The sequence below is a fragment of the Nyctereutes procyonoides genome, unplaced genomic scaffold (assembly GCF_905146905.1).
Source record: "Nyctereutes procyonoides isolate TBG_1078 unplaced genomic scaffold, NYPRO_anot_genome, whole genome shotgun sequence".
Classification (NCBI taxonomy): Eukaryota; Metazoa; Chordata; class Mammalia; order Carnivora; family Canidae; genus Nyctereutes; species Nyctereutes procyonoides.
The window spans coordinates 50,074,736-50,089,882 of NW_026575049.1; the positions used below are offsets into that span (position 1 = coordinate 50,074,736).

Sequence of the window (15,147 nt, forward strand, 5' to 3'; positions counted from 1 at the left end):
AACCACTTTGTTTCAGCAGAGAGGGAGGGGAATGAGCCCTAAGCTAGCTGTGGAGCGTTTCTAGGTTAGCCTGGAAGTGAAGCTGAACTTAAGGTATCATCTGCAGATGAGGTGCCTTCCAGGTGATGGAAAAGCCCAGAGTGAAGCCCCAGGAGACATGGAGGTGACTTGTTGAGAGTGGGGTGTGATCACACCTTCTTGGAGCAAAAGGGGGGGCAGGTGTGGGACTGACTGGGAAATGAAGGGGGGATTGAGAGTCTTGCAATAAAGCTCAAGATGTCTCTTTACTGGTGTTCTAGAACTTTCACCCTAGGTAGCCGTGCTTTGATGGGCATGCAGGAGCTTTAGGGCCTGCATTATGGACATCTCAGGCTCACCCAGCTCAGTCCCACCAGCCACAGTATCTTTAGCCACCTCTCAGAAGGCTGTTTTACGGCCAACAGCTGCCTCTCCCCTTGGGGTTGTGTCATTTCCGTTTCTCTGGCGCCAGCTCAGCGTGGTCACATGTGAGAGAGGAATGACCCCCCATGTCTCCAGCTACGAGTCCTGCCCTTTTTCCCTCTGGCTCACAGCCCAGCACCAGGGAAGCTGCAGTCCATGCTGTGGACAGGCCCGCTGGCTGACCAGTGGAAGACAGGCCTGACTGTTAAGAAAAATGGCCTCATTTCTCCCAAAATACCCCAGCTAGGTGCTAAATGGTGAAGGGGCCATGGAAAATAAAAATGTTAACACAAAACAAAAACCATTCAGCAGCTCTAAGAATTATGATCCACAAATTCTCTTCTCACCCGTCGAGTTTTTGTTTTTCTGTTCTTTTTCGGTTAGTGCAACCCCACACTATTCTGCTCGTACCTGAGAACTTGTGGCTTTATTAGAATCTTTGAAAATAAAGACACCAGGCTTCTCCTAGGGCAGGGCATAGTGGCATATTTGGTTTTGGGTTTTTTTTTTTTGTTTTGTTTTTTAAGTCTTGGTATGGCAGGAATTAGCTGTTGATTTTGGCTTCTTTTGCAAAGGGGCGTGGGTTGCTCGCCTTGTGGCGAAGCAGGTCAGCACTCTTGGTACTGCTGTCCTGCCCCCAGACTGCAGTCTACGGAGCGAGGGCCTGGCCTCCAGGGAGAGAGGAATGGATGGAGAGCCTCTTAAAAGAGGCAGGGCATGTTTTATGTGTGCATACCTGGCCTGCACTGAGTGCCTTCCTGGGCTGGGGAGTATGGAATGCAGGCAGGGCTTTGAGGGGTGCATTTGAGGCACCAGCACCTTGCAGGGTGGACGGCTATAACTCAGCCATCAGGTTTGCATTTGAAAAGGTGGGCCACCAGAGGCTGGCCCAAAGTCTGAGATTTGGGACTCCCTGGGGGTCCCAGCAGGTAGAGGAAGACACAGGGAGACTGGGCTGAGTCAGCAAACAGTGTTGAAGCCAGAAGACCTGGATCTAGTTTGGACTCTATGGGCTGTTGGAAGGAATCTCTTCTCCTTGAATTAGAGGTTTCATTTGTCATTCTAGGGAAGGACCAGACCCCCTTCCAGAGAGGTCACCATGGGTCTCACTTAACATTCTCTGAGAGTGTGCTTTCTAATCTGTCTAATACCATCTAATTTCAATTTCATGGTCCCCCATGAGTTGGCCATTGGTTGCAATCCCATTTTGTGTTTCAGGAAACTGAGACTTAGATCTCTATAAACATTTTGGGCTATATACTTCCAGTCTTTTCCCCTTTAGATTTATATTTAGTTTTTTTTTTTAAACAAAAATAAGTTCATACAATCATATTTTATAATACATTTTCTTTTTTTTTAATATTTTTTTTATTTATTCATGAGAGACACACAGAGAGAGAGGCAGAGACACAGGCAGAGGGAGAAGCAGGCTCCATGCAGGGAGCCCGACATGGGACTCGATCCCGGGTCACCAGGATCATGCCCTGGGCTGAAGGCAGGTGCCAAACCGCTGAGCCACCCGGGCTGCCCTATAATACATTTTCTAAAGTGAGCACATCATTGCCATTTTCCAATACATGTTTGTATCACTGTTTCAAGCTTCATAGCATTGCATTGTAAGAATCTGTTGTAATTTAGCAGACTTGTCCCCTGTTACTGGACCTGAAGGTTGAATCTCGTCTTTTTGCCAGTGCAAACATAGTGCTACCATAGATATCTTTGAAACTAAATTTTCACATATCTCATTAACTTTTTTAGTGATAAATTCCTAGAAGTAGAGTTACTGGATCAAAGAGTATTCACTTTTTAGAGACTGGCACAAGGAATCAAATTGTCTACTTTCCCTTTTGTTTCATTTTTTTATTTAAAAAAATTTTAGAAGATTTTATTTATTTATTTGAGAGAGAGAATGGGAGCACGAGTGGGACAGAGGGACAGAGGAATAGGGAGAAGCAGGCTCCTTGCTGAGCAGGGAACCTGACATGGGGCTCAATCCCAGGACCTTGGGAATCGGCCGAACCAAAGGCAGATGCTTAACTGACTGAGCCACCCAGGCACTCTTTTTCATTTTTTTAAGTTGGTGAAATATACAGACACGTTAAAAGATGCTCAACATCACTCCTCATCAGGAAAACACAAATCAAAACCATGATGAGGTATCACTTCACACCTGTCAGAATGGCTAAAATCAACAACACAAGAACCAACAGGTGTTGGCAAGGATGTGGAGAAGAAGGAACCCTCTCATACTGGTGGGGAGGGGGGATGCAAATTGGTGCAGCCACTGTAGAAAAAAATATGGAGGTTTCCTCAGAAAGTTAAAAAGCAAAACTACCCTAGGATTCAGTAATTGCACTACTGGGTATTTACCCAGAAAATACAAAAACACTAATTCAAAGGGATACATGCACCCTTATGTTTATAGCAGCGTTATTTACAATAGTCAAGATGTGGAGCAGCCCAAGAAGATGTGGTATTTTTAATTGTGGTCAAAACACATAAAATTGACTATCTTAGCCACTTCTAAGTGTACATACAGTACAGTAGTGTTATGTACATTCACATTGTTATGCAGCCAGTCTCCAGAACTCTATCTTGCAAAACCCCAACTCTCTACCCACTATACATCTCCCTATTTGCCTCTGTCTGCTGCCCCTGGCAACTGCTGTTCTACTTTCTGTCTCTATGAATTGGCTGTGGAATCATTTACTAATAGAAGTGGAATCATGTACTAATTTGTCTTTTTGTGACTGGCTTGTTTTCACTTAGCATAATGGCCTTAAGGTTTATCTAGGTGGCATATGACAGGATTTCCTTCCTTTTAAAAGCTGAATAATATTGCATTGTGTACATATATTACATTTTCTTTATTCATCTATCGATGGATTCTTGGGATGTTCCTACCTTTAGCTTATTGTGACTAAAGCTGCCATGAACAGGGGTGTACAAATTATCTTTTTAAGACACTCTTTTTGATTCTTTTGTGTATACAACCAGGAGTGGAGTTGCTGGGTTCATAAATAATTCTGTTTGTAATTTTTTGAGGAACTGTCACTTTTGCCATAGTAGCTGTGCCATTTTAGGTTCCTGCAATTGCCTGCTTTCGAGTGTGATTTATAAGCATTCTTCCCTATGTGGCATGAGGCTTCCTCCCTGAGGACTGAAGCAATGACTTGCATTTCTTCCTCTCCCTCCAACCCAGGGTACCTAACTCCGGCTTTAGCCTTCTGTGGGTGCCGAGTGCCTTGGACCAACTGGGTGGGAGGGGTCCACCCAACTGGAAAGTCCCATTGCAGAGGAAACCTTGTGCTCTCCACCTCTGCATCTAGGGCCCAGGGCTCCAAGGGTGGGGCTTCTTGGAGAGATGCCCATCTGTGATGTGATGAGTCATCTTAGCCTGAAGAGGCAGGGACCAGCCTGGGTGTTGAGCCCAGGGCTTAACCATGATCAGCTTGCCTCAAAACCGAAAGTTTGGACTTAATCAAAAAACAAGCCCACTTTTTAAAGGGTCCCTCCTCCCTTGCCTAGTAGAGCTGGGTGTTTTCACAACAAGCCCCCTTTGCCAATGGGAATCGAGATGCAGTGCCCTGTGCTTCCTGGCAGCCTCTGGCTTTCTGCCCACTCACAGGGCTGCGTGATGACTGGGGTCCTGGCTCAGGAGCAGCCCCCTCTCATCTTGGATCTAGTGTTGTGGTTTGGCCATTTGTACAGAAACACTCATGGGCAGAGGGTGAAGGGACCCAAGGGCTGGAGTCACCTGTGGATTTCCAGTCACATATTTGTAGACAGGAAAGTAGATCTTCATGGGAGTCAAAGAGCAAATGTAAGGTAAAGAAGCCCCTTTTTATGGGCAGAATTGGATGACTAGACCATGACCTTCATTAGGAAAAGCCATTGCCAGCTCCAGGAAGCCTTTTGGTCTTAACGTATATTGGAAATTATCCCCAAAGAATCACCTAAGTGACTGTAGCTCTTTTACTTTGATCTTTTACTTCTTTGCTTTCACAACTGCTTCCTTCAGAAAAGGCTTCGTGTCCGTCATTTCTGATGAATTTTCATACAGTGAGGTACACCGATCTTAAGTGTATGATTTGGTGAGTTGGACAAGGGTAAATACCTATGTAACCAATAACCCAGTAAAGACAAAGAACATTGCCATCACCCCAAAAGTTTCCTGCAGACCCTTTTCCAGTTGGTTCTTTCTCCACCCCCATCCCCACTCCCAGCAGTGACTGGTGATTAGTTAGTTTCTATTAATATGGATTATAATTTTGCTCTTTCTTGAATGTCATGTAACTGAAATCCTATAGCATATACTTTTTTTGATATCTGGCTTCTTGTGCAAAACCTAATTTTTTTTGGAGATTCAGCCTTATTGTATGTATATCAAGAGTTTGTCCTTTTGTTGATGTCTGAGTGGTGTTCCATTGTGTAACTATGCCACAATTTGTTTATAAATTCAGCAAAAGCCATTTTGTAAATGGAGCAAGAGAAAAGCCTGTGGGCTCTATCCTCAGCGTCAGTGAATGGGTGCATTCAGCTCTGTATCCATCCCCTCCCCAGAAACCAAGCCCTGCTCTTACTGGGTGCCAAGAGCAGTCAGGAATGGGCAGAGAGGATGGATACAGGGCAGGAAAAAGGCATATGCAGAGGAGATGTGGGGGGAAATGTTCTGCTGGTTCTGAGGTCAGGAAAAGGCTTAAGAAGGCTTTCAGGAGGTGGTGTCAGGAGGAAGTGGTTTTGCTGTGAGTTGTCCAGGAGGATGGAACTTAGAATTTCCAGAGAGCATGTGGGGAGGCCCATACTGGAACAGAGAGGACAAATGAAGCAATGGACAGTGGTGGCCCCCCAGACAGATGTTACTGAATTCGCCACTTTGCAGTGGCCAGCCCACTAGAGGCTTGGGACTGGCAGCCTGAGCCAGCACGCGGCTAACATCATCCCTCTCAGGTCTGAGCCCAGCTGTGAGGCAGGAAGGATCCCAGCCAGCAGCATGTCTCTCAGGTGAGCCACAGGGTGGCTGTGTTGAAACAGATCTACCGTGGGGCTTCTGGAGTATCTGTGTCCTCCTGTCATCTGCAATTGGTCTCCCAGGCCAGGCCTCTGAATAGTTGGTTAATCCCACCTTCCTGCAGGGTGGACAGGCCACACAGCTAGGGAGGAGGGACAGGGCCAGCCCCAGCACTGAGCCTGCCTTCTGCCTTCTTTCCGTGTCTCCTCCAGGACTCCTACTATTTCTCCACCCTGTTTAGTGCTCTCGAGTGAGGAGCTTTTCCCTCCTGGTCATGAGTCATTTGGCAGGAGGCACGTTGACACTCGGTGACCCTGGTAACTGAGTCTTTGTGTTGAGCAAGAGCCTTCACATTCTGTGCCTGCCTTCCCCCAGGCAGAGTCACCCCAACCTTTGGACCTGTTCACGCCCCAGCCTGGCAGAGGGCAAGGTCACTAAATCCATATAAGTTGGGATCTAGCCAAGAAAAACAATAATTCTTTACCTCGAATTTGCAGGGCACTTTGTACTTTGTCAGACATGATCAGACTTGCCATTCCTTCAGCCAGCCAGTGCTTGCTGAGTGCCTACTGTGTGCCAGTCGGTAGAAAGATGAACACGATGTGGTTGATGCCTTTAAAAGCATACAGTCTGTTTGGGTGAGCTTGTGAATAAATAAGCTTAAGAAAAGGTGGGGCAGGAGTTATGTAAAGTATGGACTGGGGCCCCAGGAGGGAATGGCTGGTTATACCAGGGTATTTTAGTAGGGGTTCCCTAGAGAAAGAAGCACTCAGGAGGCCAGAAGGTAAGTGGTAATTTGGGGTAGACTTCGGGGGGGGGGGTGGTTAGGAGGAGTGTTTACCAGGCAGAAGGAACAATTTGAATAAAGTCAGCAGTTGGAAACAGAAGGTTGGGTGTAGATACAGCAGCTATGATGTCTTAGCTCGGGCTGCTATAACTAAGTACAGACTGGGTGGCTTATGCACAACACATACTTATTTCTCACAGCTCTGGAGGCTAGAGATGGTTAGGTTATGGGTTGTAGGCTGCTGACTTCCTGCTGTGATCACGTATCAGAAGGGGTGAGGCAGCTCTCTGGGGTCTCTTTTATAAGGCTTTGCATCCCATTCATCACCTCCCAAAGACCCCTGCCTCCACTGCCATCGCCTTGGATACTAGGTTTTCAACATATGACCTGGGAGCTGGAGGCACAGACATTCAGCCTATAGCATGTGGTGAGCGCCAAGGGTGGCCTGGTGATGCGGATGGAATCTTGCAGGGCCTGGTATGGGCACCGGTGTTTGGACCTCACTGTATAGCATTGGGGACCCCTGAAGGGTTGAAACAGTGGAGTTCTGGAAGGTTCACCCTGGGAGCAGTGTGCAAGATGGATTAGAACCAGAGCAGAGGCAGAGAAGGGTGCCTGCGTGGCTCAGTTGATTAAGTATCTGCCTTCAGCTCATGATCCCGGAGTCCTAAGATCAAGCCCTGGGTTAGGCTTCCTGCTCAGCGAGGAGTCAGTTTGTCCTCTCCTCTCCTCCTTCTCCCATTTGTTCTTTCTCTCTCTCTGTTCATTCTGTCTCTCAAATAAATAAATAAAATCTTAAAAAACAACAAAAACTGGAGGCAGGGAGGCCAATTAGGCTGATGTGATCATCCACTCGAGGTAAAGCCTAAAACAAGGGAGGCAGAGAAGGAAAGGGGAAGTTTTAAGGGCATGGTCCTCAGTTGGCTGTTGGGGTGGAGGGCAGGAGAGAGTTGGGGGTTCTATTCCTATAGCTCCTCCAGTAAGTTCATCCCAAGCACCTGTTGCATAGAAAGCACCACGTGGGACACGAAGGTGAGAGAGACCTGGATTCTGTACATGAGGAAGCAACAGTCCAGGACAGCACCCACTGCAGGTCTATGTGTTAGTCACATGTGACAGAAACACAGTTTCAACTGACTTGACCCAAAACGGGGTGGGGTGTCATGGGCTCGTCATACACTTGGAAGTTTCAGGGGGTAGAGCTTCAGGCAGTGTGCTCAGATGATGTCGTGAGGAATCTGCCCTCTTCAGTCTCGTCTCTTCTATACTCTGTAGATTTCCCCCCCACAATGGCTGTGAATTTATTCAGTCTTTTTCTTGTCTTAAAAAAAAAAAAAACACACTGAGGGGGGCACTTGACAGGATGAGCCCTGAGTGATATGCTATATGTTGGCAAATTGAACTCCAATAAAAAAAAAAAATCAAAACCACAACAATTAACAAAAAACCAACCCAAACTGATGCAAACATGTTTTCCTTCATGGCATTCACTGCTAGTAAGCATCACAGTGCTTTCCCTTCTTGGGTTCTGACCATTTCTTTGCTTCAGTGTATTTTCGTTTAGGTGTGTTTTGTTGTTTTTTATATTTGCTTTAGAGCAATGATTTTACTTTATTTTATAAAAAATTTTTAATTATGGTTAAAAAAAAAAAGATCACCATTGTAAGCTTTGGCAGGTGTATAGCTCAGTCCTGTGAACTATATTCACGCTGTGTGGCTTCATTTTAAGGCAGGCTTTCCCTAACGTCTGCAGGCTGACCTCTTCGCAGCTTCTCAGCCCCAGTTCTGGGCCCTGTGCTCATCCTTTGCCAGTCACTGTGGCCGGGTGGATGGGTCTGCCCAGGTGGTGGACTGGGGTCCTGATCCTCAGAGACTGCAGGAGGGCTGCTTATAGGGAAGGTGAGGTGCTGGGGCTGGAGAACAGAAGTGGGTGCCTTCAGGGCAATGGCAGCAGCTGTCTACTTCCAGCAGGTTGATCTGCTCGAGAATAACTTATCTGAGGGAGAGACTGAGTGTGTGGAAGGGTACCTGTCGGGTGCTGTCCAGCTCCTGTATCTGTACGTGCCCATACTTAGGGACTGCAGCGGGGGTACAGAAAGGCTTACATTTTGCCTCACTCGGGAGAGAAGAGCTGGGTGTCAGTAACCACCGCACAGCATAGAAAGGGTGAGTGCCAGGAGGGTGGGTGTTTTCGTCCAGCGACCTGGAAGGAGGGTCAGGAATGGTTCCTGTAGGATTTGGCCCAGAAGGGTAGGCAGGAGTTGGACATGGGGGTGCCACAGTGTGGTTCCCCGTGTGAGGCGTAGGTGTGCCTGCCGTTAGCCCGCAGCTTGACCCCGGCCGCTGCCAATACCACTGCTTTAGCCTCCTCCTTCCCCACCGCAGACCTTACCCCCACTGGCTGCTCCTGAGTCTGGGTTTCCCTGGGTGAGCCCACCCCCAGGCCCATAGGCAGGGCCGGGGGGTCAGGGGTCAGGGCAGGGAGGTCTGAGATGCTGTCCTCCTCCCGCAGGACTCTCCCTGGAACGCCTGCCCAACTCCATCGCTTCCCGCCACCGCCTGACAGAGAGAGAGGAGGAAGTGATCACCTGCTTTGAGAGGGCCTCCTGGATCGCTCAGGTGTTCCTGCAGGAGTTGGAGAAGGTGAGCTGGGAATATGGCACTCTGCTTCTAGCTGCCTCTGTTGAGCACCTGTCACAACAGCCCCCCAGTAAGCCTGTGGATCGCCCTTGTGCATATTGGAAAAAGGCACCCTCTATCCCTCCAGTATCAATCTGCCTCAGTGGTTGGAAAGCTCATCACAGTATATCTAGTCTGTCAGAATGAGACCCTTTGCCTCCAGCAAATAGATTTAATAAACGAGACTGCACTGGGGAGCTCAAAGCCTCCCTGGTGAGCTCGATTCTGATGAGCAAGTGTGACAGCCTTATCTGCACCCGTCAAACCTGTGTAATCTTCACTGCAACTCTCTGTGACGTAGGTATTGTATTTATTCCCATCTACTAGGTGAGGTTTAGAGAGATGAAACCATTTGTTTACCACAGTCCCTTTGGAAGACGTGCAGTTGGCTGATCCTTGCAGTTAGGCACCCTTCCCCGCCCTCAGGTGGCTGGGAAGCTCCCTACTGGATCCCCTCGGGGAGGGCAGACCTCGGGGCTCACTGTTCAAGCCTTTCAGAGGCTAGCAGAAGCCAGCCAGCCAGGGTCTGGAAGGCCTCAGGTCTCCCCTTCTCCCCACTGCCCCCTGGGGGACCTGTTTGCAGGACAGCAATTCTGGTGTTAGCAGTATCCCGTGATGTTACCCCGATTCTTCCCATCTGGGGAGCTCCCGACGTGATGGGGGGAAGGATAGACAGCTATATTTAGCAAAGATACTGCTCATGGTTACTGAGTTCCTGCTTTTGTGTCAGGCAGTACTCTGAGTACTTGACAGTCATTTTCGAATTTAACCCACACACCCACTGGCTTGGGATAGGTCCCGTTGTTCCTATTTCCTAAGTGAGAAACTCAGGTTTGGGGAGGCATTCAGTGGCTTCCTGGAGTTCAGACACTGTCCAGGTGTTGGCAGGATTTGAACCCTGGGAGTGTGGCTCTGATCACTTGTGGGGGAGAATTAGGAGGTGGTGCTTAGACGTTGTGTTCAGTAGATGTTTAATAGATGTTAGAAGGCAGGTGCTGTGACAGGAGACCTGGATCCGTGTCCTGAAGGAGGAGGTAGGTGGTCATGAGCTGAGAGTTAGAGCCCAGAGGCACTTGAACCTCACCTACTTTGGCAAGTGCCAAAATGTCAACCCAGCACCTGTCTTGTGACAGCCTTGCTAGAGGAGTCATCCTCAGGCCAGGCCAGTTCTCCCAGAGGGAGGTTTCTTAGCCTCAGCACGGATACCGGGGTCAGACCATTCTTTGCTGTGTGGGGTGCCCTGTGTAGTATAAAATGTTCAGCAGCATCCCTGGCTTCTTCAGACAGCTCCCTGCCTCTCAACCAAAATGTTGTGACAACCAAAACTGTCTCCGGATGTGTCAAATGTCCCTGGAGGGTAAAATCACATCCCTGGTGAGTGTCACTACCCAAGAGTCCTCCTGCTTGATTTAGATTTCAGGAGGAAAGGAGAAGTGATTGAGAGACTTAGCAAAAACAGGACTCGAGTGCATTCCCTGGCAGAGACCTACTCAGAGACTTGGCGTGGTTGAGGTGACCTCTGCTGAGGTCACGTGGATCACTGCTAGACAGCAGTATTTTTGGAGCTCTTCACATTTGAATTGCATGTGGTTTGGAGAAACTTTCATGAGAAAGATAGTCTCCCATTCAGCCAGAAGCCTAGGCTTTTGACTTTTTCTTTTCTTTCTTTTTTAATATTTTTATTTATTCATGAGAGACACAGACAGAGAGAGAGAGAGGCAGAGACACAGGCAGAGGGAGAAGCAGGCTCCACACAGGAAGCCCGATGTGGGACTCAATCCCGGGACCCCAGGATCACACCCTGGACCGAAGGCAGGCACCAAACCGCTGAGCCACCCAGGGATCCCCTAGGCTTTCGACTTTTAAAGGGGGTTGCGGTGAGGGGCTGTAATGGTGGGCAGGACTGGAATCAGTGCCCTGTGGCAGTTGGGGGGACAAATGGGCCCCAGGAGCTGGTTATCTCGGGTCAGGGAAGGGCAGGCCACAGAACACTGTGCATGCTCAGAAATGCTGTGTGTCCCTCCTAAGACCCAGCCCCAAGCTCCAAGGAACTAAGAACCTTTCTTAAATCTACTTCAATTTCTGAAAGATAAGGTGGATGGCTCATTGATGTGTTTCTTGGGTGAGGGAAGGGAGGTGGCATAGGAAAGGCAGGCCTGTCTCGGTGGGGCTGGATGATCCCCTTAGAGCTGAGGCTTGAGGCCACCTCTGTTAATAACCTGAGAGGTTTTCCTAGAATCTGAGGTCTTAGCTGTTGGGCTGTCCTGACATTCCGTGGTTATATGACAGGGACAGTACCTGGTATATTGTAGGCACGTGTTTTTTGAATGAGTGAACCAACAAGTAGTAGAAACAGCCTGAGCCTGTAACTGGCCAGACTGAATTTTGAGACCTAGATGCATGTCAGCTTTGTGACCGTAGGCACATTCTGAGCCTCAGTTTCCACATCTGTGAAATGCAGACAAAACCAGCTTTGCATGTCATCGTGGGCATCCAGCATTTGAACGAGAAGCCCATGTTTTAGACGTCTTTAAAACAAGCAAGTGAGGTGGGGTTCAGTCTGAGAATGGCACCACGTAATACTCTGCGGCGGCTCGGGATGTGGGCTCGTGATGGGGCTGCTGTATCCGCCAGGGCTGACTCTCGCCCCAGCCCCTCTGACTCAGAGTTCTGAGACATGGCTCTCTCTGTGTTCCCCTTCCCAGATCACAAATAACACCACATCACGGCATCTGAAAGGCTCTCACCCGGTTGACTATGAGCTCACCTACTTCCTGGAAGCTGCCCTCCAGAGTGCTTATGTGACAAACCTGAAGAAGGGGTAGGTCGCTGGCAGCTGAGTGGGCCCTGGATGTTTCTTTCTGGGTTGTGGGTGCTCCTGATGCTGGTCGCGTTAAGTCTGGCCTCTCTGATCTGGGTGTGTGTACGTGTGTGCTCTCTCGAGAGGATCGGTGGGGGCTGGTGTGTTCCCATCTTGTCAGGCTGAGCTGTGCAGAGGCACACAACTGGGGAGGAGGGCAGTTGTGCCCCAGCTGGACCCCTGGCCTCCAGGAGGCCTGCGCTCTCCTCCTCTCTCTCCACTCTACCCTCACTATTAGACAAGGGGATACTGCTCAAGTCCCTGTCTTCTGAATGGTAAAAACAGGGTGGAAGGGTTCCCACCAGGAGGCAGGCTGTCACCCTGCTCTCAGGTGAGAATACCTGCCAGAGCTCTTGACCCATCCCAGCTGCTTAGAAAACCAGAGGTATTATTATCGTTTATTTGTATTATTTTTCGTGGCAGGCCCCAGCTGGGTAGGGTGCTGGCCCAAGCCTGAACTTCATACCTTTTGTTTCTGTTCTTTAAATTTTCTGGGGATCCCTGGGTGGTTCAGCGGTATGGAGCCTGCTTCTCCCTCTGCCTGTGTCTCTGCCTCTCTCTCTCTCTCTCTCTCTCTCTCTCTCTCTCTCTCTGTGTGTGTGTCTATCATAAATAAATAAATAAATCTTTAAAAAATAAATAAAAAATAAATAAATTTTCCTAGTGCCAGGCCAGGGAGGCGGTGGTGTCGCCATTTGGGACATGCAGACCGGGAGGCCCAGAGAGCCAAGGCGGCTTGGCCCCCAAGGGTGGAGCTGGCCCAGACCCTGGGCTCCTCAGACCACCCTGTGGCTGGCAGGGTGCGGGCTGAAGGACATCACAGGGACCCTGGGAAGCATGCTGCCTCTGTTCTACCTCTACCATCTGGGCTTTTCTTTCCTTTTATGGTTGCTGAGCTTCAGTTTCGGAGACACAGTGGCCTGGTGGGCCAGTTCCTGTTTTTGCTGCCCAGGCAGCTGCCACCTGGCCACTTCTCCCTAGCTGCAGGCAGCCCCTGCCCTGGCTCTGCCCCCGCCCCTGGGACCCCCTTCGGTCCGCAGGATGAATGGGGGGTGTGGAGAGATGCTCCTCAGCTGAACCTTCGCAGTACAGGTCTACTGCTGCCTGTTTTTGCAAATAAAGTTTTATTGGAACATAGCCATACCTACTGTTTACCTATGGTCTCTCACCCGGAGTGGAGTAAATAGCAAATCCTAAAATACTTACTCTCTGACCCTTTATAGAAAAATGTGCTGACGCCTGCTGTGTTTAAGAGGCCCTCCCTCCCAAGGCCTCCTGTAGGCACGAAGGGTGGAGGTGCTCGTCTGCACCTCTTTGTGATTCCAGCGTCCCCTTCATTCTTGTGTTTAACAAATATTCATTGTCTGCATACGTGCTGAGTCTGTGTGAGGTACTTGCTAAGTGCTTTGCTTCATGCGTATTTGGTCCTCCTGGCAGCCCTGTGGTAGGGCTGTTGTTGCATCCCCATTATGTGGGGGGCGGTGGAGGCACAGAGAACATAAATGACCTGCCCCGGGCAGAGCCTGGTGCTCCTTCCCGTTGGGCTCCCCTGCCCGCAGCAGGAGTAATGAGACCCTGCCGCTGCCCCCAGGTGCTCCCGCCTCGCACGCATGTGTGCTTTGAGTGTGCTCAGCTTGGTAGGTGTGGCCTCAGCTTCCGGTTTGAAGAGTTGGAGGTGGGGTACCCTGGCCATCTGGAGGTCGCCAAAGTGGGGCCCAGGAGTGGGAGGCTACCTAGCAACCCCAGGCGAGTTCCTCTTCCACCCCCTTTCCCCCCAGCTCCACTTCCTTCCTCCAACCGGGGGCTTCTGTTTGTCCTGCATCTAGATGGGTGAGGGTCCAAGGAGAGGCAGGACTGAAAAGCACCTTGAGTACTGAGTTCAGAGCACAGGGGGTGTTGCAATGAACCCCCTCTCTGCTGCAGTCCCCTCAGGGCTGCCTGTTCCCCTTGCCCACACCGCACTTGCTCCACTTGTGACCGGGTTCAGGTGACCATCAAGGACAGCCAGGAGGGAAGGCAGGAGAGCGCCGGCGGTGATCCAGCACCTGCTGTGTGCTGGGCTGGACCATGTGCTCAGCGTACAGTGTCCTGTGAAGGGAGTCAGGTGACCCCAGGTCACTCGACAGGGGGCAGAGCCTCAGCAAGGTTGAGTAACTTGCCCAACCTCACCTACTGGGATTCTGGCTTCAGATCTGAGTAGCCTCAAAACCCATGTAACTTCCAGCTTGGAGGGGTGTGGGAGAAAGCAGGGCCTGGTGGTAGTTGGGCTGATCCTCGCTTTGCTGACTCAGGACTCTCTCTGGGATACTGAGTCACCATTCTCGGTGGGTGGCTCCTCTTCCTGAAGCTGGTCCCACCCGTCCCTGAGCAGGCCTCTTCCTCCTTGTCTGTGTTCCGCACACTCTGGCTGTGTGTGTGTGTGTGGTGGGATGGTGGTGGTGCCGCCAGCAGTGGACAGAGCAGTAACCAACCCTCATCCCTCCCGGACAGCCCAAGTAATTCCAGTTACTGTTCCATTCCTGTCGCTCTGCTCTCCACCCTTTGTCCTCTTTTCCTAAAGTGCAAATTGTAGCCCTGAAAGACAGGATACTGACTCTTCTCCCCCTGCACCGCCCCCCCCCACCCCGCCGAGCCTCCCAAATAAAGAGCAATGGAAACTGAGTCATTTCTTTCCAAGCAAACAGCCCAAACATTCGAAAACTTGAGTGGGAGCAGCAGTCCCTGGGACATGTGGCAACAGCCCAGCCCCTCCATCCATTTCCTGTGGCCACGTCAAGCCCAGAGGTGGCCTGGGAATGTGACAGATATTTAAAGCAGGGCTGTGAAAAAAAATAAAAATAAAAATAAAATAGGGATCCCTGGGTGGCGCAGCGGTTTGGCGCCTGCCTTTGGCCCATGGTGCAATCCTGGAGACCCGGGATCGAATCCCACATCGGGCTTCCGGTGCATGGAGCCTGCTTCTCCCTCTGCCTATGTCTCTGCCTCTCTCTCTCTCTCTCTGTGACTATCATAAATAAAAAATAAAATAAAATAAAAAAATAAAAATAAAATAAAAAAATAAAGCAGGGCTGTGGCCCCATGTGCCTGGCTGGACTTGAAATAGTTTCTTTACCCCTTTTCTTTTAGTAGTAGCTAATACTTGTTGAATACCTAGTGCATGCCAGGCAGGATCCTATGAAGAACTGATAACATCTCCATTTACTGAAGAAAGAGGAGAGGTCACTTGCCCGAAGTCACAGAGCTAATAGGTGATAGAGCCAGCACGCCTGGTACTGAAGGGAGTCTGTCCCCGCTCAGTCCCTGGCCTTGTCTACCACTGCCCATGGTGGTATGAGCTTCTGTAATTACTCATTATGGTCTTCAGGTCAC

General features: G+C 49.8%; 1 protein-coding gene across 1 annotated transcript in view; it reads left to right on the forward strand.

Annotated features, from left to right (window-relative positions):
- TTC7A (tetratricopeptide repeat domain 7A) overlaps positions 1 to 15,147 on the forward strand; it is a 110,704-nt gene that overhangs the window by 19,636 nt on the left and 75,921 nt on the right. Inside the window, exons 4-5 of the mRNA XM_055327989.1 lie at positions 8,752 to 8,882; positions 11,624 to 11,739. Coding sequence (XP_055183964.1) covers positions 8,752 to 8,882; positions 11,624 to 11,739 — 247 coding nt within the window. The remainder of the gene's footprint in view (positions 1 to 8,751; positions 8,883 to 11,623; positions 11,740 to 15,147) is intronic.